The sequence below is a fragment of the Tympanuchus pallidicinctus genome, unplaced genomic scaffold (assembly GCF_026119805.1).
Source record: "Tympanuchus pallidicinctus isolate F22 unplaced genomic scaffold, pur_lepc_1.0 scaffold39, whole genome shotgun sequence".
Taxonomy (NCBI): Eukaryota; Metazoa; Chordata; class Aves; order Galliformes; family Phasianidae; genus Tympanuchus; species Tympanuchus pallidicinctus.
The window spans coordinates 306647-329239 of record NW_026294757.1 but is presented as its reverse complement, the minus strand read 5'-3'; the positions used below and the strand labels follow the sequence as shown (position 1 = coordinate 329239).

The following is a 22593-nucleotide window of genomic DNA, read 5'->3' as shown; positions in this document are numbered from 1 at the left end:
GCAGGATCCTTATCAGCGTGGTTAATGAGCCGGCAATTGCAAATCACTCCGCAATCATGTAAGAGCGTGGCCCCGAGTTCTCACCTCTGCACTTTTGCTGTCTATTGCTTTTGTATTAAAGCCTTCCTGTCGCCTTTTGGAGCCTGCGGCAGAGGCAGCTGGAGCTCTGCGGGATGCCCCGGCCAGGCAGGCCCTGCGGAGCCGCCCTGCACCGACGCCGCCCGCTGGGAGGGCGAGGGGCAGCGCTGCCCGAGCTGTGCTGGGGATGCACCGCCTGCGCCGGGGCTGACATCGCTGCTGCCGGAGCTGGAGGTGAGCTGGGAGCTCCACGAGCTGCAGACGGCCTTTTTCCACTAAGAAAAAAGTAAAGAGTGGGGAAATCAACACAAGGCTTGCACCCGCTGCCCTCCCTGCCTTTACTAGGAAATCTTGCACTCCATGAGTTGCATCACATGGTCTCACACATTTCACAATCCCTGGCCCACAGAACCAACCAGTGCCAGCAGTCAGGCACCAGCTGCTCTGCTGAGAGCATTGAGGTCGTGGAAGCCCCTGGCACAGCCTGGCAGGGCAGCATCCTTGAGTAGGGCCTGGGGGTGGGAACGGCGTGAGATGAGCGCATCGCCTGCTCCCTCTGCCCTTCCCTCTGAGTTTTTCCATCTCTTTTTAGAGGGAGAAGAAACGGGGAAAAAAAAAAAAAAAGATGGGAGATTATGTGGAGAGCCCCTCCAACACAAAAGGGCAACAGAATCAAATCGAATCAAATCAAAGACTGAGTTTCACTGCAAACAAATCCCAAGGAAAAACCCTGAGCTCTCTGGTGACAATGTTACAAAAGGGAAATTTGGAGGGAGAGGCAGCGCTGGGCTGCCCGGTCATCCCAAGGACGCAGCGGTGCCCACAGCGCTGCAGGGAGCACAGGGAGGCCGCGTCTGCTTCAGCAGCACAGCAAGCCCTGCACTGCTCAGCCCTGGCACTCCTCGGGACCTCCCTCACACCACGGCTCAGGAAGTCTCAAAAAGCATCTGGAAGGTAAATGGTGTCCAGGCTGAGCCGTGGCCAAGCTCGGATGAGCTCAACAGGATGCAGTGTGACGCTGTGCGTTCAGGGGAGAGCGGGAGCACTGGGCTTCGTAATTGATTTCCTAGAAAATTGCCTCTCCTGCCTCCTGTGTTTGGAGCATGAGCGTGAGGAGCAGCAGCACAGTGGCCTTCTCTAAGTGGCATCTCGAGGGTCTTAATTATTTCTGAGGACTGGAAGCATTTATTTAGGCAGCTGCTGGAGAGGTCCCAGCAGTGCTGGCTGCTGCCCTTCCCTCCCCCCTCAAAGCCCTCCCAGCACTTCTTGTACGCAGGGCCCCTTCGCAGCCCTCTGTGCACAGCATGGGGCTCCTCCAGAGCACAAAGCCCGTGGAGAGGGTCAGCTGCAGCCTGGGCCTCGCAGCCCCCACGGGCTGTAAGCAGGATGGGAGGCTCGCCCAGGGCCCTGGCCTCTTCTTGCCTCCTCTTGGGCTCCCACATGGTCACAGATATACGTTATAGCCAGAAGAGAACACAGCGATAATCCAGCCCTGTAATGAAAAACAGATGAATCTCCAAATTAGTCACAGCCTCATGTTTTCCCACTCCAACATCCTCAGCTTAAAACACTCAGAGCACAGCTACAGCAGGGCTGCAGGGCACTGAAGGTCCCACTGCTGCTGGCACGCTCCTCGGCTGCTGCTGCTATGGGTGCAGCTTTCTTTGGGTGCTGCTGCTCCTTTGGGTGCTGCCCCTTTGAGCACTGCTGCTCCAGCTGCATCCACCCGTGGGCAGACCCCCCCCCCCCCCCCCCCCCCCATGCCCCTCAGGCGTTTCCCATGCCGGGCCATTTCCCAGCACTGAACTGCTCTTGGTTCTCCTGCCAACACCATCCCCATCACCCAGCCCTGAGTCACAGCCGATGTCTCCCAGAGCTCCACATGGCACAGCTGGACCCAGTGCCACCCGACGCCAGCAGCCCCCTCCCTGCAGCCCAGCCCGTTTGCCCAGAGCCCATCCTAAAGGTCTCTGGTGCCCAACGCCACCAGGCACAGCCTCTGGGTTGCTTTGTTTTTTTTTCAGTCCTTCTCATGCTCACGCAGTTGGGAAGGGGCCATTTCCTGCAGCGCTGACTCAGTCATGCTGTGAGGTTCTTCCCACCTGCCCCACATCAGAGCTCAGTAACGATTTCCCGGCTGCAGAGCAGGGGGGATCTGGCCATCAGCTGGGCGCAGAGGAGGTAACTCAACTTGCAGGCGTGCGCCGAGCACAGCTCCTTGGAATGCTGCTGCCCGCCCTGCAGGAAGGTGCCCAAGAACAGCATGTTCTGGGCAGCAAAACAGCTCTTAGATTTAACTAAAATGGTTCATGAATCGTCCTCTGGGGATCAGGGGGATACACACAGTGCTGCCAAATCTGGGGTGGCTGCTGGGTGCAGCGCTGGGGCCCCAGCACAGCCATCCCAGGGGAGCGGGGTGTGATGCAGCAGGGGCAGATCTGGGGCTGCACAGGTCAGTGTTGCTGCAGCCGCCCCAGGAGCTGCTCCCTGCAGAGCACCGGGGATGGAGAAGTGCAGGAAGAGCTGTTTGGATGCAGAATGCTGGGGCTGGAGAAGGAGACAGTGAGCTGCTCACGGAGAGCTGGGGGTGAGGTGGGGATCATGGTGCTGGCATGCAGGGCACCAGGTGTGCATGGAACCTGTGGCTGCAGCACCGTCCCTCGTGCCAGAGGGAAGCAAGGAGCTGCTGTCATGGAAGAACAGGAAAAGCATTCAGTCCAGGGGGGAATTTCCACAGGATATTTCTTTTTCCATCCGCTTAGATATGGCTGAAAGCAGCCCCAGCATTTGCTGGGTCTCAGCAGCCAGGCAGTGTTGGTGCCCAGGCTGAGCTCTTTGTTCACTCGCATCATTCATCCAAAGGGGAACAAACAGCCATTTCTGCGTACTGCAAAACACGGGGAAATAACAGCCAGCTGGGGCTGCACTGTGAGCTGCAGCTCCCAGCCTGGCACACGCTGTGCACACAAGGGTCTCACCCCCCCCCCCCCCCGGCACCGGGAGCAGCAGCAGCTACAGAGAAGTCAGAGCCCCCAGCCCCCACCCCGCACTGGTGCTGCTGTGCATCCCCACATCCTCACGTTGCCACAGAAACGGACTAGGCTGGCTCTTGCCATAAACACGTGGCCACTGCGGGTCAGCACGGGTCAGCATGGCTGCCCCAGCCTGCAGCGAGCCCCCATGTTGCTGGGGGGGAACCAGCGCCAGACGTGGGCCCAGCAGCAGGGTAAGGCTGCAGGAATGGGAACCAGGGCCGAGGGAGGCAGCGAAAGTGGCAACCCGAAAGTGAGAGTAGCCCCAGAGCTACGGCTGATGCTGGAGAAGGAACTGGGCAGCGCTGAGGGAAAGCCTGCTGCTCTTCTTCCTCACCTGGGTGGGTCAGGGATGGGGCGCAGCCTGCGGGGCCGGCTCCCACTCCAGGAGCTGCGGCTGCCATGGATCCGGGTGGGTGAAGCACTGGGCGCAGCTCAGAGCCGCACGCAGGCAGCAGGGCAGTGCTGAGAGGCGGCTGCACACAGCAGGGTGCGGGGACAGCGGTGCCGGAGCCGCCGGCTCTGACCTCTGCCACACCTGGCAGCAGGAACCACCACTGGGACCTTGCTTGGCTCTGCTCGGCTGCGTATTAAAGTTTGTGTGTGATGCAATGTTTGCCTTTTGTTTTATGAGGTTTGGGAAGCAGGGATAGCGCTCAACTTGGGCAGCAAGGGCTGCACGAAGCTGCTCTCGTGCTTGGAGCTGTTGGTGAGAATGGACATCGGATGGATGTCTGCAGCAGCGTCCTGGTGCTCCTGCCTCACCCCATGGCAGCACACGGCTTGGCAGAAAAAGGATGGAGGAGACGCAGAGCCCCTCTCCCTGTGCAAACCACCAGGTACAGGGCGCTCTGCTCACCCAGAAATAGCAGCTCACTGAGCTCTGCAGGGCTGCAGGCTCTGTGTGAGCATGGGCTGCCCAACGCTCAGGCAGGGAGGAAGGTGCAGGAGCGTGAGGGGAGCCAGGCTGAGGCGAACACCAAACCCCTTGCAGCCCAGGACAGAGCCAGGCTCAGTGCTCCTGCTCTGTGCATGCAGCCTTTGTGCCAGGTGGGATCGTGGCACCGGAGGAGCTGCTCCGGCTGTGCAACCTGAAACTGCTGTGTTTTGGAAACCCAAATAGCCGCCGTGCGCAGCTGCGTGGCCCCGCACATAGCAGGCTGGGGGCAGCTCCCGGAGGGCAGCGTGGGAGCGGCTCTGTTGGTAGAGGTGCAGGAGCTCCGTGGGGCGGCGTGTGGTTTTCCTGCCTCATTGGAGCTGGCGGGGTCATTGCAACAGCAGTCAGGGAGCAGAGGTGCACGGCCCAGCTGCCCAGCAGATGCCCTTTGGGCGCTCCGTGCTCGCAGGCGCTGCTGCAGCAGAGGCCACGGTACAGCTGCTGACGGCTCAGCACCCGGTGCTGTGAACGTTCAGACCAGGAGGGGCTGTGGTGCTCAGGTGCTGCAGTTCTTGGGCCCCAGTCCCCTCCACCCCCCAACAGCTTGGCCTGGGGCACGGGGAGGGCACACGCTGTCCTTCCACAGCATCTATCACCCAACACACCCACTGCTTGGTGCTGCCTGCAGCCTGGACGGCCACAATGGGGCTGGGAGCAGAGGAAGAGTACGGCTATGGGCAGCATCTGCACCCCAAACCTCGGTCCCAATCCCAACTGGGAATCACGTGGGGCTTGATAGGGAGCACAGCTGTGCCCACGCAGGCTGCCCTGGCAGGTGGCCACCCATCCCCTCGGGGCTGCCCCAACCCTGTCACGCGAGCGTCTGCATCCCAAGCAGCTTATCCGCATTTGGAAGCCCCTAATCCGGCCGCATGTTTGACCCAGACACCATCCCCGCTCCCTCCCTGCTGTGGGGCCAGGGGCTGAAGGGGAGCGACCTCCTTTCGGAGCTGCAAACAACCCCACGCCCCACATCCCCCCCAACCCGGGCTCCATAGGGCAGCAGGATGAGGAGGTCGTCACAGGATGGTGTTGGGGACCAAGGGGAGAAAAGCCCCCTCCAGGCTGGGGTGTGTTGTGTGCCCCACAAATCCGAGCCCTGGGCCGCCACAAGCCCTGCCAGCCCTCACTTTGTTTCTCTGTGTTGACAGAAGTGCCTTTCCTGCAACTTTCCTCAGATGCAGTCCCATGCAGCAGCATTGCACACGATGCACAGCCTGCCCACTGAGGCACAGCACGCAGCCTCAGCCGATGCCTTCTGCTGCAGAGCAGCCAACTGAGCTGCCAACTGGAGCATTCACAATAGCAACAATTGAGATCAGATTGTCGGCCAATTAACCCAAGTTACTCAAGGGACCGGGCCCTCCGGCTAAACAAGCACAGAGCAGGTTCAGGCAGGGATGCAGCAGGGCATGTGGGCACACGGAGATAAGAAACCACTTATCTGCAGGAGTGTGGGAAGGGACGGCCCGTTCCTGACACCCAACGGTTGTGGCAACCTCAGGGTTTGCATATCAGGGAGAAAACTCCTTCTTTTGGGGTTTTCCACCCTCTCCTGCAGCTGAGAACCATCGGGGAGGGAACAGGGCTGGGCCCTGGGGGGCTGCACGAGCTTCGGGGTGGAACCTGGGGCTCCATCCCACCAAAACCCAGAGCTGCACAATGAAGCACGGGTGGGGGTTCTCAGGGAACAGCGCCCACCTCAGCAACGAGCTGAGAGCAGAGCAGGGAGCACACAGGCAATAAGGGCAGCTCCAGCGTCTTGAAGGAGCCCAGAGGGGATTGGGGGATTTACTGAGCACGGCCTGCATGAAAAATCCCCTGCTAATCCTCACGGAGCAGTAATCTCTCCCTCTGGGCCTCGCCTGAGACCAAACTCCACATTCATTCTGCTGCTGCATCCAGCTCTGCTTCACCAAGGGCCACAGGTGGTGGGAATACAAGTGCTGGCTCATCTGTCATTGTCTGTCTGCTCCAGGCACCTGGAGGCACCACCATGTCCAGGTCCTCAGCCCTGGTCCCACAGTCTGGACCCCATACTGGATTAGAGACCGGGCTGATGGGACAGGGCAGCTGCTCCCCCCCACCGGGTCATAAAGGTCCAAGCAAAACCCTAAGCAGGTCTCAGAAGGGAGAGCAGGGGGCTGCAAGTAGGCTCAGGGCCCTGGAGGCACGGCGGGCTCCAACTGCGGTGGGTGTCTTCCCACCCTGCTCCCGCAGCGCTCAGCCCCAGTCCCGCAAAGCCCGAGGAGCCGCAACGACGCCGTGCTGGGGCCGGAGCCCGCGCCGCATTCGGTGCAGCAGCACTCGCTGCCGGCTCCAGCACATCCCCACGAGAGGGCAGGGCAGGGCCGTGCCGCAGCCCCGCACAGCCCCACGGCAGCCACCCCTGCGGGCACAGAGGCGCAGTGGGGGACGCCCCCTCGGCCCCGAGCTCCCCCCCTTCGGAGAGCAGCAGCCATCCTGCGATGCCGCCCAAGCGCCCTGCCGAAGCGCAGGCTGGTGGCTGTCACCTCACCCCAGCACGCAGCCCCGAGGGTCCCCATCGCTGCCTCCCACGCTGGCACCCGAGGTTTCCTTGACGCAAGTAGAGCGGAGCCAGGCGCTGCTTTTGCCCCGCGCTCACAGCTGCCCACGCGAACCACAAAGCGCGGCGCCCACAGAGGGTCGGGGCCCAGAGCTGAGGGAGAGGCATGGCAGACAGAGCTGCTTCAGAGCCTTTATTTTGGAGAAAGTCAAAGCCTGTAGATACAGCAATAAAATATACAAAAAATTAAAAATCTTTACAGTATTGAATGTGGCCCAGGGGCTCCATTGACGGCAGCGACACGCCAGCACAGGGACAAGCAACAGGCCTTATTTCCTCTGAGCACCGACCGACTGCAAAGGGCCTCTGTGTCCCGTGCCCACAGGCAGCCCCGCGGCCCCCCCTGCCCTCACACCGTGCCCGGCGCTGCCCAGGGGCCGCAGCCCCCTCCCCACAGTGAGGGGGCACAGGCGGATGCTGTTCTTGGCCCTGCCGCAGCTTCCTGCACAGCTGATGGACTCGGAGCAACGCTGTGCACAGGCGCAGGAGGGCTGTCCGTGCATCCCAGCGTCATTTCTGGGTAGAAAATCTGGAGCCACGCACTGAAGATGCTGGACAGGGTCCCTCCTGCACCGCAGCATTGCCACAGGAACAAACAGAGCATCTGCAGCCAGAGCACCAACTCCATCACAGCCCTGTGCTGCTGCCCACAAGTTCCTCGGCTGTTACCCACCGCTGCCGTGTCCCACAGCCCTGCTGTGCTGCTCCTCCTCCCCCCCCTTCCTGCACTGGGCATCCTGCTGCTCTGGGGAAGCACACGACCCTCACACTGCTGCTCCCTCCCATCTTTGCGCAGGGACAGAACCAAAGCCCACACCTGGGAAGGACAGGAGGGCTCCCTACACTTCAGTAAATACAGAACCACCATCAGCCAGCACAGCTCCCAACTTCCCCTGACCTCCAGCGCAAGGAGCCTTACTGCCTGCTACACCAACACCCATGGCTGCTGCCCCCAGCAGATTCCTCTCCTTTGCCCATCCTTTCTTCAACCCTTGCCACCTCCTAACTTAACAGTGACAGCCAACCTCCAAAGTGCCACACAAAGCCCCTGAGAAGCTGCAAACCCACTGCCTGGGACATCATACGCTGTGCCAGTGAGCCTGGTCACCCACTGCAGGGCATATTGCACAGCAGCAGCCCCTGCCCCCCTATCTGAAAGGTCTCACTCTGCACAGGGAAAGCAGTTGTGCTCCTGTCATGAATCTGGCCAAGGGGCCAGCCAGGGGTAAGAGCAGCCTCCTGGTCCTAAGGACCAAAAATGCAGATACTGTGTGTTCACAAGCACATAGTGCTGCTAAGATGCCTCCCTGCCCTTCCCCAGGGCCCTGCAGCACAGGGAAAGCAGCGCTGCCCAGGGCTGCTGGATCTGGCCCTGCCTCTGCCCACAGCAGGAAGGCAGCAGTAAGCACTGAAACTCCCTGCTCCTGGCAGAACACAGCAAAGCCCTCCACATCAGCCTTGGGCTCCTCCACCCTGCAGCACAGAGCCACTCACTGCCTCTCTGGGCCACAAGTGGGGCGAAGGGAGAACAGAGATGAGATCCCTCTGCAGGTTCTGAGAGCTGCTGGGCAGCTGCTGCACAGCACAGCAGGTCACCTGAAGGAGACTGGGTCTGGCTGATGCCCTCTCAGATCCAGACTCATGGGACTGTGGGCTTCCAGACACTGGCAGTCAAGAAAGCAGCTTTCAACAGCAGGCAGCACGGTAGGGGCCGCAGAAGCATTTGTAAAAAGTGAGGCTGCAATTGGAGGCTAATAGGCACTTGAATGAGCAAAACAATAATAAAAAACCGTTATGGAAGGAAATAGAAGAAGGTTCAACCCCTTTCTCCCAAAGGGGCAAACAGGACCGCTGCAGCGAGGCGTCTGTTTGGTTGGGTAAAACAAGGAATCAGTGGCAAGGATCACAGCCCCAGCTCCTCCCGAGAAAAGGCCCCGAGCAAATGTGACTGAAACGATTCGGAGCCACGCAGGTCCTGCAGGCGCCAGCACAGCGCGTCACATGGGCGAAGCAGCGCACTCCTGGGTCAGCTCCATGTCGAAGGTCAGCGACTCTGCGCGAAACCAGGCAGGAGTTACGGGGCTGCACCCTGACCCCTGAGCTCCTGCTGTCACCAGGACACCCTCAGGCACTGGGTGCCACCAGACTCACCAAACTGCCCTCCTGCGTTGGCCTCTGCTCCCTCGCTACTGTTGCCAAACTGCATCAGTGAGTCCAGAGTGCGTGGGGACATGGGCAGGTCAATGGTATTGCTGAAGGAGGTGCTGTCAGGAGGGAAAAGCATCAGGGCCTGGACAGAGCAGACACCTCCTGCCCCTCCAGCGGGCCCCAGGGCACAGTGCAGCCAGCTGGGAGCTCTCTGGAAGGCAGAGGGGCCCTGGAGGGGAGAGCAGCCCAGCAGCGCGGGCAGCACACTGCCACCTGGCTCAGCTCCACTGCAGTGCCCCCCTGTGCAGACGAGGAGCCTCATGGCACCCAAAGCAGTGGTGGTAAGGCTGAGCACGTGAACGTTCCCCTGAGCTCACAGATACCTCCAGAACACTTACGGGGTGACACAGATGAACTTCGTCTTCAGATACGGAGCAGCACCTGAATGAGAGAGCAGCCTGGTCACCAGCTGCAGGAGGAGGAGCCCCGCTCCCTTCCTCACAGCCCTGCAGACAGCCCTCGTGCCCTGCTCGCACCACAGGGTCCCCAGGCCATCCTACGACCAACACGGGATCCCCTGATGGATGCAGTTTTCCACCAGGCTGCTGTTCCTGCAGCTGCTCCACAGGCAGGAGCTGCGCTGGGACGCAGAAAATCAACGACTACCTGAGTCAGTAGCTTCTGAGTGTTCCTGGCTCTCAGAGCGGCAGTACTTCCCAAATGCCTCCTCTTTTGGGATGTCCGGGTACAGATACACCAGGGGAGACACCAGAATGTTGGTGGCATCCATGATTTTGTAGCCCATGATGATTTCCGCAAATGACATGCTGTTCAGCTGCTGTTTGGTGTAAGGTTCCACAGACTGGATCTGAGTCTTTCCTGCATGAGACTGTTTTAGACACAGGGCGAGACACCTGCAGCCCTAGGGCAAAGGCATGGACTTTTCTCCAGCTCCCCAGGGGCGGCACAGATGGGACAGAGTCGCCTAGAGCTGTGCTCAACCTCACGAGGCACCCAGCAGAGCACGTGGCAGGACAGACCTGCTTCAGTGCACACGGATGGGGCACTCAGGATGCAGGGACCAGCAGAAGGTGCCTGGGCTCAAAGATTTAACCAGGGACAGGGGCCATCGTGATGAGCACAAATGTCTCATCAGGGGGATGAAGCCGTGGTCCAAATCCCACCTTGAAGCCAGAAAGGCTGGCTGAACAAGACAGCACACCCAGGGCAGTGGTGGAGAGCAACGTACCGCTGATGTCCTTCTCCACCCACGTGAAGGTGATGCCACCCTCCTTGCTGCTCTCGCTGAAGCGCAGCAGGAAGGTTCCTGGAGGCTTGGTGCTCAGGATGGCTCGCTCCCGCTCCTTGCTGATGAACCCCATGATGTACCTGGGTGCAGGGAGCAAGGCTGGGTCAAGACATGGGGGCAGGTAGTCCAGAGCAGGAATCCTGCCACTTCTCTGTACGCTGACAGCCAGCAGCAGGACCTGGGCTGGCCACCGCAAAGCCACCAATGTTTTGGGGATTGTCTGGGGAGCCTCAAGTGGCTCCAGTTTGAACCAACAGGGCCTGGACAGAAAAGCATTCCAGGAGAGCTAGGTAGTGCAGGGACAAGGTACTGCCTCCATCAGGACAGGACCCGTGGGTCCCCAACCAAAGCTGACAATAGCTGAGACTCACCCTTCATTCCACAGTGCCAGGATATATTTCTTCACCAAGTCAATTATGTTGTCCAGCCAGACCCAGAAGGAGAAGCCTTTGCCAGCCATGTTCTCCTGAGGTAGAGAGCAGAGGGGCTGTGAATATGACTAGAGTGGAAAACAGCCAAGGGGAGGCACTCGGGTGAAGAGAAGGAATTATACCTTGCAGAACTTGGCCCAGGTGATCTGACAGCCAGAGTAGTTCACACCTGGCCCTGACAGAGAACAGGACTGTCAACATGTGCCTATGGCTGCTCCTCCAAAGAGTTTTCAGGGAGCAACACCAAAAAGGACAGCTTCCTTCCCAAATCTAACTGTTCGTAGGGAGCTGCCACGAGTGGCAGGGATAGACAGGACACCGATGCTGAGTTACCTAGAAGTTTTTCTGCCAGGGTTGTCAGCTGCTCGATGCTGAGACCACGCTTTGTGGTGGAGGAGAACTGCCAGCTCAGCACCTCTGCCACCTGGTCCCACGTCCCAATGGGTGGCTTGGTGAAGAAGTTCACGTTCTGTACAAGAGAGAACACAGCCCTGAGCAGAAAAAGGGACAGAAGCAAGGCCAGGTCCTGTTCCAGCCCTGCTGATGGGCCTGAGCGAGCCTCTGCCTCGCTGCCAGGATACCTGACCCAAGAAAAGCATCACTCTTTCACCAGCCACCCCCTGGATCCAGCTCCTACCTTGGGGTTGTTGGTCAGCATGTTGTACCACAGGATGGATGCCCAGGCATTAGGCATCTGGCAGATGTTTGAGATGACAACCACAGGCAGCGAGTGGGTCTGCAAATATAGGACACAACTGAGGTCTGAGACTCGTCACCAAATCCTGCACTGCCCCACAGGACAGCAGCCCCCAGCTGTCAGGAAGGTCTCCCCCTCCATTCTCTGCGTCATGAAGGCCCTAGGAAGGGTGCAGCCACACAGCAATGGCTGATACCACATCTAGCCAAAGCCTCCCCCACCCTGCAGCACACTCCACTGCAACCCACAACCTGAGCTTCATGCTCCCTCCCAGTGAGCTCCCCAGCATAGAAAGGCAGACACAGCCAGCACAGAGCAGGATGCAACTCAGGCAGGGCAACGCACAGCAGATCTGCCTCCCAGAGCTGCTCCTGTGCAGCAAGGCACAGCCCACAGCAGCACCCCTGCTCACCTCCAGATCGATCTTCAGCCCCTGGTGGTACACCTCAGTCTCAAAGGTGATGAGATGCAGCTCCTCAGTCACAATCAGTGAGGCCTGGGGGTGGAACAGAACACAGTGAGCCCACAGCAGACATCTGCCTTCAGCCTGACACAGCACTCTCAGACTCGGGCAGGGAGAGCTGAGCTGGCAGCTGCCACGTGTCAGAGGTGCCACAGCCAGCCCTGTGAGAGCAATTCCTGCTTCCCCTGTGACTCAGCTGCCTGGTGGGGAACGGGACACTGACTGCTACGGCTGCCCTGAGCGCAGCTGCCAGCAAGGGGCTCTCCCAGCCAGGGTCCCCTCCCCACTCACATCGCAGTTGGCTCTGCCTCCATTACCGCACCGCTGCTCCCGCAGGGTCTGCAAAGGGAACGAACAGGCTACAGCAACAGCACCACGTCACACCGCCAGCAGGAGCAGCCCGAGGCTCCGTGGCACCTACCAGGTGCTTGAACTCTGCTGAGAGGCTGCCGTTATTTGACTCCTCCATGTTCATGACCTTGGTGTTTGTCCCCAGGATGTTAAACTTCCGGGACCTAAAAAGAGAAAAGATGCAGCACGGCGGATGGCCGCTCGAAGCAAATGCGTAGTAGAACATTTGCCAACATTAAAAGCAGAAGTGAAAGAAAAAAAAAGGAAAGAAAAAAAGAAACCATTGCACTTACCCCCGAAGTGCTGCAACATCACCAGAGTCCCTGAGAAAGGAAAGAGAAAAAACAGTCACGGCCATGGCTGCGTGAGTGGGGTTTACATCAAGTCCCACGAGGCCCTCCAGCCTATGAATGAATCCTGGGGGCCCACCACCACCCTATACTCTCTCCTTTAAGGTCACACTGGCCCCCAGTGCATGGATGCAGCCCCACTCAGGGGCAGCAGGAGCAAGTCTGACTGCAGTAACCACACCGAGCACTTCCAGGATCAGAGCACAGGACTCACTTGTCAATGCAGACTTTGATTTTCAGCTGATAGTTCAGCTCCGGAAACTTCACCAACAATCTGGAAAGAGTCAGCAGACAGACTGTCAGCACCAGCATCACAACACGTGAACAACTTGAGATAAACACGGCACAGAAGAGCTGGATGCTCAGCAGTGCTGCACGCATCCCACAGCAGGCAGCATCATTCACCCCAACAAGCCCACCAGGACACAGCACAACCCAACTCCTTCGGCACGCAGCACACTGCCACGAACCTATGGTTCTCCCAAGCCCCATGAGGAGTTTGTTTTGGCCACTGACTGCCCACTCCAGGCAGACTGCTCTAAACCACCTGCGTTTCTTCTGCCAAGGAAGCAACTGGGGCACAGCTGTGAGATGGTAATGAAGCTGTAGGCAGAGCCTTGTGTCAGAGCAGCAATTTCTGCAGAAGCTGGTGAAGAACACAGGCCAGAAGACAGGCTTCTGGCAGGGACACACTGACACTTCCTGTCGTCTGCCCCCACAGTGGGATTTACCAGAACCCCAACTGTCTCCAGGAATACAATAGAGCCCCAGCCAACAATCACCATCCCCACACTGAGTCACCCAGGCTACACTCCAGCAGGGAGCCATTCCTTCCCAGCAGCAGCACTCCCCGGGCAAACTGAAGGCTGCATCTGAACCAGCACCTCCTGGGAGACGGATGCTGCATTCACCCTGCACGGCTTCCTTCACTGCACAGAGGAATCGCAGGGGCCAGCGACCCACCTGACTTTGGTGGTGAACTGCACACCGGTTTTGATGACCAGAGGCCGGTCAGGATGCATGGGCATGCAGGGCTGCCTCTCCACCACAAAAGCACTGTAGGAGAAGATAAAAGAAATGCAGTCAAACCTCAGCCCCATCCCAGCACACAGCACTCACCCCTTCACTGCCTGTAACCAAGGAACAGCCCACAGCTCCCTCGGCACCTTTTCATCAGGTTCCTGAACAGCTCCACGATCCGCTCCTCCAGCATTGGCCGGTGTTGGACAATTGGGTCACCCTTGTAGGACACCTTCTGCTGCAGTTCTTCCAGTTTCTTGATCTGCTGCCGGGTCTGGAGCTGTGATTCAGCAAGAGAGGTTATCCTAGGGAGTAGGAAGAACCAGCATTAGCTCTGGCTGCCAAGTCCTGCACAGCCCCAGCCCACAGAGCCCTCCTCCTCCCCTCACTTCTGCAAGAGAGGACAATCGCTGTACCAAACCAGCAGAGAACAGAATATGCCCACAGCTCAGCACATTTTTCTAGGCCACACACTACGAAAGAAACCTGTGTGAACCAAAGTTTTGCAGTTGTACCAACCAAGAGCTCAGGAACAGCCACGCAAGCCATCAACCTTACAATCTCACAAACCTCGAGCTAATGAATCCAGCATTATTGTCCACTCCCAAGCATAAGTGTGGCTACCAGATTACATTTACAACTGCAGGCATCAGTGGCCATTTTGCAAGGATGTGACCAAAGGCAGAGAACTCCTTTCTGCTGCAGGTGTTTGATTGCTGCCCCTCCAGGGATCGATGAGTCTTACCAGTTCTCGAGCCGGTCTAAGCAGATATTTGGTGGGCCACCAATGCAGGCAATTTGTTGCCGTCTCTTCCAGTCTGCCAGCTCCTCATCTGCCAGCATCTTCTGCACATACTCCATGGCTGACAGCAGTCCCGCCAGCTCGCTCACAATACCCTGCCAAAGCAGAAAGCAGGGCCTTCAGCACTCTGACACCCTCCGTGACCCGAAGTCCTACGTTCACAAGAAATGGAGCTGCCCACTGCTGTACTGCCAGTGCTACTCTCGTGGTTGTACCCACACGAGACTCAAACCCAGAATAAGAGCACACCGACACCCCGGAGGGACCTGGGAGGCCAGCAGCACCACGTACCCTTCGCATCTGGTCCAGCGCTGTGAGCATCTGCTCCAGCTGCTGCATCTTCTGACGCGTCACCGACTGATTGTTTCCATTCAGGTCCTGCATGTCTGTGCAGAGGACACAAGGCTTCAGCCAAACAAATCTACCTCCTACCCTCCCAAACATCACACTGGAGACCGCACAGCTGACTAGAAAGGAGCAAGAAATTCTAGAAAGCCATCAGCAGTTAAGCAGTGATCTCACACAGCCTCTGCCAGCACTGCCTCCAAGCACCTTTCTGGCATTTCTGCATACACAGCAGCACTACCACCTTTGAGTGCCATTCTCCTTTCACAGGCAAAGCTCTGGTTCAGCTCCCTGCAGGCCCTGTCAGCCTGTTTTTTGTTTCTGTCACTTTCTACAATTGCCATGCAAATGCCCTAAGACTAACCCACCCTTCAGGCTTGAAGAGGAGGACTGAGAGGGCTGAAAAACACCCTCCAGCATGCTTCCTTGCAGGAACACACTTTGGCTTGCCAGATGTTAATGAATTTCATTACCTCCCTGGCTTTTCAAAGTCTTGTAGTTAAAATCAAAGTCATCCTGGAGATTTTCCACCACTTTCATCTTCTGCTCCAGATCCTGCAAGACAAGAGATGGAATTTGTTCAAAGTACAACATCACCACAGTGCTCCTAGAAGTACCAGGGGAAGAAGGTGCCCGGGCAGCACACTTACCTGCACTCTCTTCCTTACATCCTGCAGATGCTGCTCCAGCATCTGCTGCTTTTCTGTCACTACAGCTGCTGTTGGATGCGTCGCCTGTCCCCCTTGCTGTAGAAGGGACAAGAGCAGCATTAGAACAGGGCTGCAACTCTGGGACAGTCCCTTCCCAGCCTCAGAAGGTTCTGCATAAGGAGTCTTAAACCCTTTACTAAGCAACAACAGAAAACCTCAGCACAGAGCACTGATGCACCCTAGAGAGCTGAGGGTCAGCTGCCCTTCACTGCAGTTTGACCACCCCTGAAAGAGACATGCAGGAAGCTTCAGACCAGAGCTTCCTGACGGCACCAATTACTGGGCAGAGCTGCTGGGTGGGCAGAGAGACGCCTGGGTCACCTACCTGGGCTGCGGTGGCAGCTGTCTGGAGGAGCCGTGACTCTTCCCACAGGCAGCGAGCCACGATGCGGGCTATTTCCATCGGCTTCTCCAAGTATCTGCTCTGTAAAACAGCGAGGGCCTCACAGTTAGCCTTCAAACTGTAACTGCTGGGATCTCGGCATGCTTTAGGGCTGTGGTCTGTGAGCCGTGACAAGGAGGCCACTGCACTTTGGAAACAGAACGGTCGCCTCCCGCCTCACCTGCAGGAACTGCTTGATGCGCCGCAGGTTGTGCTGGTACAGGACGTTGGACTCCTGCAGGAAGCGGCTGTACTGCTGGTCGATCTCCCCCAGCAGGTTGTGGAACACCAGCGTGGCGTGTGACTCCTTGTTAGCAGCGTACGCCCTGCACGAGGAGGGCAGAGTCCTTAGGCCCAGCCCAGGGGAGGCACGGCGCTGTGGGGAGGGCGGCTCCGCGCATCACCCACTGCCCCACACGCAGTCCAGCATCCCACCGACCCCTAAGCTACACCGGGATGCAGCCACAGCAGGCCCTGCTCCCGCAAGGGCAGGGAGACAGAGGTGTCTCAGACACCAGAAGACAGCACACAGGAGCACCTCGATTTCAACCTTGCTTGGAACAGAGGTCGACGTAAACCCTGACGACCTCTGCTTTGTATTTCCCCCTCTCTCCTAGTCTGAGGTCTGACACCAAACACACAGACTCCCACTCCATCTCACACTGCACGCATCTCGAGGAGGAAGAGAGGCCCCGGCACTCAGAGAAGCTGGCACAGTCCCCCCAGAGCTGCCTGGCATTACCCCCAGCTGGGGGTCCAAAGCACAGTCCATTTGCCAGAGCTTGGCAGCGCCTTACCAGTCCTGGCTCTCAATCCACGGGGCCAGGAACTGCCGCAGCTCCATGGGGAAGCTGTCACTGTAAAGCTGGTGGAGCTGCTCCAGGTACCGCGTGTCGAGCTGCTGCAGCTGGTTCCACTGCGCCATCCTGGCCGGCTCCGGAACCCTGTGGGGACAGGCAGGTCAGCGCGGTGCCCCTCGACCCTCCTGCACAACCCACGGCTTGGCTCAGGCTGACCCCAGGAAGGGGAACGGGGCAGGTCTACAAGGCAGCAGCGTGCTGAGCTGTGCCCACAGGGCTGAGCTCTGCACTGAACCGGCACGAGGGCTGTGCCTGCCCTCACCACCTGATGCCCAGCATGCAGCACAGCTACAACAGCCAACTCCAATTCTCCTGTGCTGACGATCCAGAGGCAAGACGACGTGCATCTGTCTCAGCGAGGAACACAGTGCAACGCAGCCACTTGCTATGGGAGATGCACTCCCCTCCATTTTGAGCACCAGAAAGGTTTTCTGCTTACCCCACCAGATGAGGTCTGACACTGGTAGGGCTCAGGCTGTGCTCACAGCCACCACTGCCTGCTGTGACAAACAGGTCACCAGCAGCACAGCTCTCGCTGCGACACGACCAGCCTCCCTGCAGCCCCCAGTCTGCCACGAGCCCTGGGACGATGCTGATCTCCAGCTCCCAGCCAAGCTGCAGCGAGGAAAGCCTCCTGCAAGAAGTGGCTGCCAGCTCCCAGCTCAGCACTGGGACCTGTGCTGAGAGGAGGTGGAACCATAAACCCAAAGCACCCTGCCACTGAGGAAATAAAGGGCACGAGTTGGTGCAGCTTGCAGGGCAGGAGGGAAAAGCAGTGCTCACACCACAGCGTTTGCACAGGAGCCTGCCCTCTCCTCAGGGGCCCTGCAGCAAACATGGTGGGCAGCAGACTGGCCAGCAAGCACCCATCAGGGCTCCAGGCTGGAAATCTACCCGCACGCAAGAGCAGGGCAAGTTCCACTGCACTGCCCCAGCTGAGAGCTGAGAACGCCTGCATCCTGACTCATCCTCCTTTCGGAGTTAATCCAAAACATCTGAGAGCAGAGCAGAGAGCCTGGCTGCTGAGCTCCGGCCTCTCCCATTCCTGTGCAGGATCTCAGGGCCGTACAGACCCACAGAACTGTTAGACACAGGCACAAAGCCTCGCTTTCCTTGGGAAAAAAACATTTCCCAAGCACCCGGCTTTGGCTAAACTTTCTCCTAGAGAGGCACCATTTCCCAAAGCCTTCCTACCTTTGTGCCAGGGGGAAGAGGAAGAGGCTTGGGCACGCAGGTCGCAGCAACAAGGCCGGGGCTTTGATCTGCTGCCAGTCCCTTCCGCACGCCCTGCAGTCAGCCCTGCGCCTGCTCCCGAGGGCAGGGAAGGAGCTGCAGAGCTTACAGTAAGTGCGGAAGGCGGAGACTGCCAGGAAGCAACAGAAACGAGGAAGGAGCAATTTGCAAGTGAGCGGCATCAATAGAAATCAAACTCAGCCTAACGAGGGGACAGCAAGCTGTGCAGGAAGCACAGGCACAGAGAACCACTGAGCCTCAGCACGGGCTCACTTCCCCCAGAAAGCGGTTTGATTTTTGCAGACAGCCCCAAGCGACACGTCAGCAGGGCCGCGGGGCCGGCACGTGGCTGACAGCAGAGCCCCCACAGGCAGCCCTGGTGGGCGCCAGCCGAGATGGGGGCAGCGGGGCTGGGAGCGGCGCCCACCCCTGAGCTGCCGGGGGTCGGTGGGTGTGGGAGGAAGCCGGCGCCGCTCCTCGAGGCGGCTCCGTTTGGCCCCTTCTGTACAGCAGAGCCCACGGGCTCCAGGATGGGTTGGGAACAGAGAAGCACAACAGAGAGCAAGGGACACCAGAGCCGCGACTGCTGCTGCCCAGCCACAGCCCTGAGCCCAGGTGCCCCCAGACCGGCTGCTCAGCACAAACAGCCAGCCTCAGCCAGCAGCTCTCCCTGATTTCTGCCACCTGACATTTCCAGCATGATTGAACACTGTGCTTTTCTGGTGCTTGTTGTATGGGACCCTTCCTCTTTTTTTCTGGATAGTTTTTCTTAGGGGAGAAAAAGGGGAATCGGCCACGAGATGTGCAGAGACGACAGACGTCGGCACCTGACAAGGAGTTAAGCTGCTTTTTAGAGCCTCACGGCATCGCGCAGCCCAGATGACAGCAGCAGCATCCACAGGACATTAACCTTGAACCACAGCCTCTGGTGCAATCTCTAGAGAAGACCACGTGAACAAAGCCTGGCGTTAACAGAGCAATAGGTGAAAGGGAGGAGGAGAAACAGGAGCCTGTGAAGGAGCAGACACTCCATCTAGGGAAGACCAGACTCTGTTTGCCACCTGCGTGACCCCAGGACTTCTCCTTTTTGCACCTCTGTCCCCCGACAGCCTGGGCCCTTTGCTGCTCACCAGGCACAGCACGAAGGTCTCTGCTCTGCAGTGGGCTCAGCTCCTCACTGGCTGCCCGTCCGGCTGCAGCAGCACTCACAGCACTCGCACTGCTTTTAGCTGGGTGCTATAGAGGCTGCCGGCACAGTGTGAACGATGAGGTGCTGCCTCTGAGGGCGAGGGGGAAATGAAGCAACAAATGCACAGCCAAGAGCTGAGAATCCACAAACCACCGACATCCGGAGCTCCCGCCCTGCACTTCCCTGATCCAAGCAGACCTTCCATGAATGAAGCTCTGCTCTGGGTCTTGCTGGGCTGTGTTTGAACGCAAACCTGCACAGCACCAGAGGTAAAACCTGAGCTCCCACAGGCTGCAGCGTGGGACAGGAGGCAGACACACCTTCCTGTGCGCAGCCCAGCTGTCCTGCAGTGTTCAGCCACACTCATCCCTGAAAAACAGAACTTGCACAAAGCGAAACATGAGCTGCTCAGCCTCATCCCACTGCAGGCAACTCCTCACAGCTCAGGCACACAAAGGAGTGAAGGAGTGGCTGCAGAACACAGGCATGAGTACAATAAGAGGCTCCACAGAGGACTGAACCCTGCGCGGGAGCGAAGCAGCAGCTGTGGGAACGGTCACTGCTGTGAGCTGTGCTCACTGCTTGCCAGTCCATCAGGTCCCTTCCAGCCCTTTTCTTCAGGGATGCCAGCACAGATGAGGAGCATCACATCGGGTTTTTACAGCCCTCGGCTCAACAGGTACCTGACCTGACAAACTCCCCCCACGCCACCATAGGAAGAGGGCTGTGAACAGCATCCAGACAATCTGCTGCGACGTGGGCTCTCAAAAGCAGGACAGCTCTGCTGCAACAGCTGATGAGGCTGCCAACCCACCAGCACCACAGGAGGATGTGGAAAGGCAGGGAACGTCTGGGAGCAGCAAGGAGTCGGGAAGCAGCCAGAAGGAGAAGAGGATTTTCCTCCTTCAGTGCAGCACTAGAGCCCGGCCCTCCCAGTGCTCTGTTTGTGAGGAAAAGGGGCCCTGTGACCCCCCTGACCACCAGTCACCTGCATTACGAAAGCTTCCACACTGTCAGCCCAAAATCCCACACGGATCCCTCCGCAGCCCATCCTGCTGTGGGGAAGCTCCCTGGAGCAAGTTTAAAAAGCCTGAGGGCTGAACCCTTCCAACTCTGACAGGTTTGCTGCCTCTGCGGTTTGCCTCTTCTCACTGCTGAAGCAGAGCCAAAGAGCAACTGACGTGACCAGGGCTGAGCACAGCATGACGCAAGCGCTGAGGTAAACAAGCTGTACAGAGCTCAGAGAAGAGCAGCTAAAAGTAGCCCCGGAGTTAAAGTTCATCTTTCTTTAGCTTCCCTGCAAGGACAGAGCACGAGAGCCTGAGCTGGGCAGCGTCACTGCAGCTCCACGCACTCCAACAGCCGGGCTGAGCAGCGCTGCTGTCGATGGGAAACAGCCCCACGATGGCCTTCGTGTCTGGGTTGTACCGGAGTGCATCTCCCCATGCCACAACTTCAAGGGGCTTCACCAACAGCAGCGATTTTCCAAGGAAGGGTGAGCAGAGGGGAAACACTGGAGAAACCCCTGAGAACACCATGTCCCCCCCTGGAAGGGGCTCAGTGCCCACAGTGCAGCACTGCTGCGATAACAGCAATCCCCAGCACATTCCGGCCCCTGGCACTGATCTGCCCACCTGTGCTCCAGCTCTCAAAGGAACAAAGCAGCTGCGCCCCCCCAGGCCCACACAGCCAGCAGCAGGCTGATTAAAAAGCTGTTCTACCAGAAAGCTGTTAATTGTGCTGGACAGACACAAGAATTGTGAGGCGGCTATTTAGAGAAGTTGGCTCTGCTCCTCTGGAGTGCATTCGAAGACAGCCCTGGAGATAGAAAAATGAAGAGGTAATGGAGAGATGTGAGGAAGGAAAGAAAGGTGATCGTGTCAGGCAGGGAGGCTCTGGGCAGCCTCACAGCACAGATCTCTCCAGACAAATCACATTGCAGCCAGCAGCTCCCAGGGCAGCTTGGCACCTTGTGGCTCCACCCAACACACAGCACCCACTGCACACTCACAGCCATGGCTGAGGCAGGCAGTACCCGGTGCAAACAGCAGCCTTCTGCCAGCACGGCACCAGCAGCTCCGGCATATTGCTGGGAAGCAGAACAGCCTCCTGTAGAGACTGTCTGCAACAATGACCAGGCACAGAAAGCTCTCAGCCAGCTGTGCAACCCCGAGCAGCAGCCATGGCCTGTGGACGCAGAAGGGCTCTTCCAGCGCCTGAGCTCTTGTCACACAGCCAGGGCCTCCGTGTGCCCTCTGGCAGGCAGCGTGTGGCAGCGCCGCGCTGCACTCCTACACATCAGGAGCACAGGGCTCTGCCCCACAGCCTCGGGGTCAAGCACCAAACCTAAGCCGTGTCCCAGGAAAAGGTCCCGGCAGGGCAGCGCTGTGCAGCGACAGACACAGAGGGGTAAAGCTGCAGCGCTGCGCTCTCAGCTCCTTCAGCTTCGGCCAGCAGCCCGGGTCTGGGGCACCCCGCCAGGGTCGGTCACAGCAGCAGCGTGCGGCCGCGCATCGCCCAGCCCAGATCAGTGCTGGGGCTCCCCAGCTCCGCGAACCTCTCCGGGGAGCCCACATCACAGCTCGGCCCCGCGGCGCACGGCTCTGCTGGGCTTCCCAGCATCACCAGCACAGAGCTGCCCTCCGCTCGGGACAGGGCGGGAGGTTCGAGAGGAATCCGCTCAGAGTTCCCCGTACCGAGGGAAGGACACAACTCCGCCTGCAGCTGTGGGAGAGGAGCGTTATCCGAATTACCTCCAGCGACAGCTCACCCGGCCCGCAGCTGCGCCCACACCGTGGCAACGCGGGGGGCCACGGGCCAGAGCTCCGCGAGGACCCCCAGGGCACCGCCGGCAGCAGGGCAGCACGGAGCACCTGGCGTCCGCGCGTAGCTCCGCGGATCGCCCCGGAGTGAGGCCCAGCGCGCCCCGAGGCGAGGCCCGGCCCGGCCCGGCCCCGCTGCCCCCCGTTCCTCCCGGTCCCGGCCCCTCGCTCTCCGTGCCCCTCGGTCCCCCCGCTTCCCCCGAGGTGCGCTCACCGGCGGTCCCGGGCGGGGCGGGGCGGCGGCTCCCGGTGCCGCTGACGAACGCGCTCCGGTCGCAGCCCGACTGCGGCGCCCGCAGCCCCGGCCCCGCTCCCTCGCGCGTCACGCGGGGCGCAGCCAATGGCGGCGCGGCGTTCCGTCCGCCTCGAGAGGGACGGGCCCTGAGCGCCAATCGGCGCGGCCGTCCCGAGGCTGCGTCACGGCTCGCGACGGCGCCGCGGGGGGGCGCTGCCCCGCGCCGGCTGTTCCCGGATGGCGCCGCCTCCCCGCCGCAGGGCGGCGCTGGGCAGGGGGCGGTGCGGGGGGAGGCGGCGACTGCCGGGAACGGCCGTGCGGGAAACCCGCTGAGTTCCGGGCAGCGCTGTGACGTCAGCGCGCGGCCTGCCGCCGCCTCTTAAAGGGGCCGTACCCCCGCCCGTTGCTGTCGGAGCGCAACAGCGACACCGCACGGAGCGGCGGGGATCGGCGCGGGTGGGCGCCTGGCCCCCACCCGGCCCGTGGCGTAGGGACAGCTTCCGTAGATCCGCTGCCCGGGACCCCGCCCAGCTCGGCCCTTAGCGCCCCCAGGGGCGGGCGCCCGCAGCTGCCCTGTGTGTGGGCACGGCCGCCCTCCGAGCGGAGGTTTCC

The 22593-nt window shown here is 59.6% G+C and overlaps 1 protein-coding gene across 3 annotated transcripts; it reads right to left on the bottom strand.

The window, feature by feature from the left end:
* Nucleotides 1-6754: 6754 nt before the first annotated feature.
* On the bottom strand, nucleotides 6755-22065 carry STAT3 (signal transducer and activator of transcription 3). 3 transcript variants are annotated; one of them, XM_052700015.1, is made up of 24 exons: nucleotides 21961-22065; nucleotides 16440-16586; nucleotides 15824-15968; nucleotides 15586-15684; nucleotides 15201-15296; nucleotides 15024-15105; nucleotides 14497-14591; nucleotides 14149-14300; nucleotides 13550-13708; nucleotides 13347-13439; nucleotides 12598-12657; nucleotides 12327-12356; nucleotides 12104-12197; nucleotides 11974-12021; nucleotides 11632-11715; nucleotides 11160-11258; nucleotides 10856-10991; nucleotides 10645-10697; nucleotides 10463-10557; nucleotides 10032-10171; nucleotides 9446-9661; nucleotides 9181-9223; nucleotides 8786-8898; nucleotides 6755-8687 (listed from the first exon to the last, which is right to left on the bottom strand). In XM_052700015.1, exons 2-24 carry the CDS (start codon nucleotides 16565-16567, stop codon nucleotides 8632-8634), a joined length of 2316 nt encoding a protein of 771 aa, XP_052555975.1. In that variant the 5' UTR covers nucleotides 16568-16586; nucleotides 21961-22065; the 3' UTR covers nucleotides 6755-8631. The 3 variants fall into 3 exon arrangements, with proteins under 3 accessions (XP_052555975.1, XP_052555974.1, XP_052555973.1); XM_052700014.1 differs by lacking the exon at nucleotides 21961-22065 and adding an exon at nucleotides 17697-17822 and having other exon boundaries at nucleotides 9449-9661; XM_052700013.1 differs by lacking the exon at nucleotides 21961-22065 and adding an exon at nucleotides 17697-17721.
* Between the last annotated feature and the right edge of the window lie 528 nt (nucleotides 22066-22593).

Excerpts from the sequence above, each read along its gene's own strand:
- STAT3 (XM_052700015.1), bottom strand. The coding sequence starts at position 16,567 with ATGGCGCAGTGGAACCAGCTGCAGCAGCTCGACACGCGGTACCTGGAG. Across the intron at positions 13,709-14,148 it reads TTAGACCGGCTCGAGAACTG|GATAACCTCTCTTGCTGAAT; the intron begins GTAAGACTCATC and ends CCTACTCCCTAG. Across the intron at positions 12,022-12,103 it reads CAGCAGAGTTCAAGCACCTG|ACCCTGCGGGAGCAGCGGTG; the intron begins GTAGGTGCCACG and ends TTCCCTTTGCAG.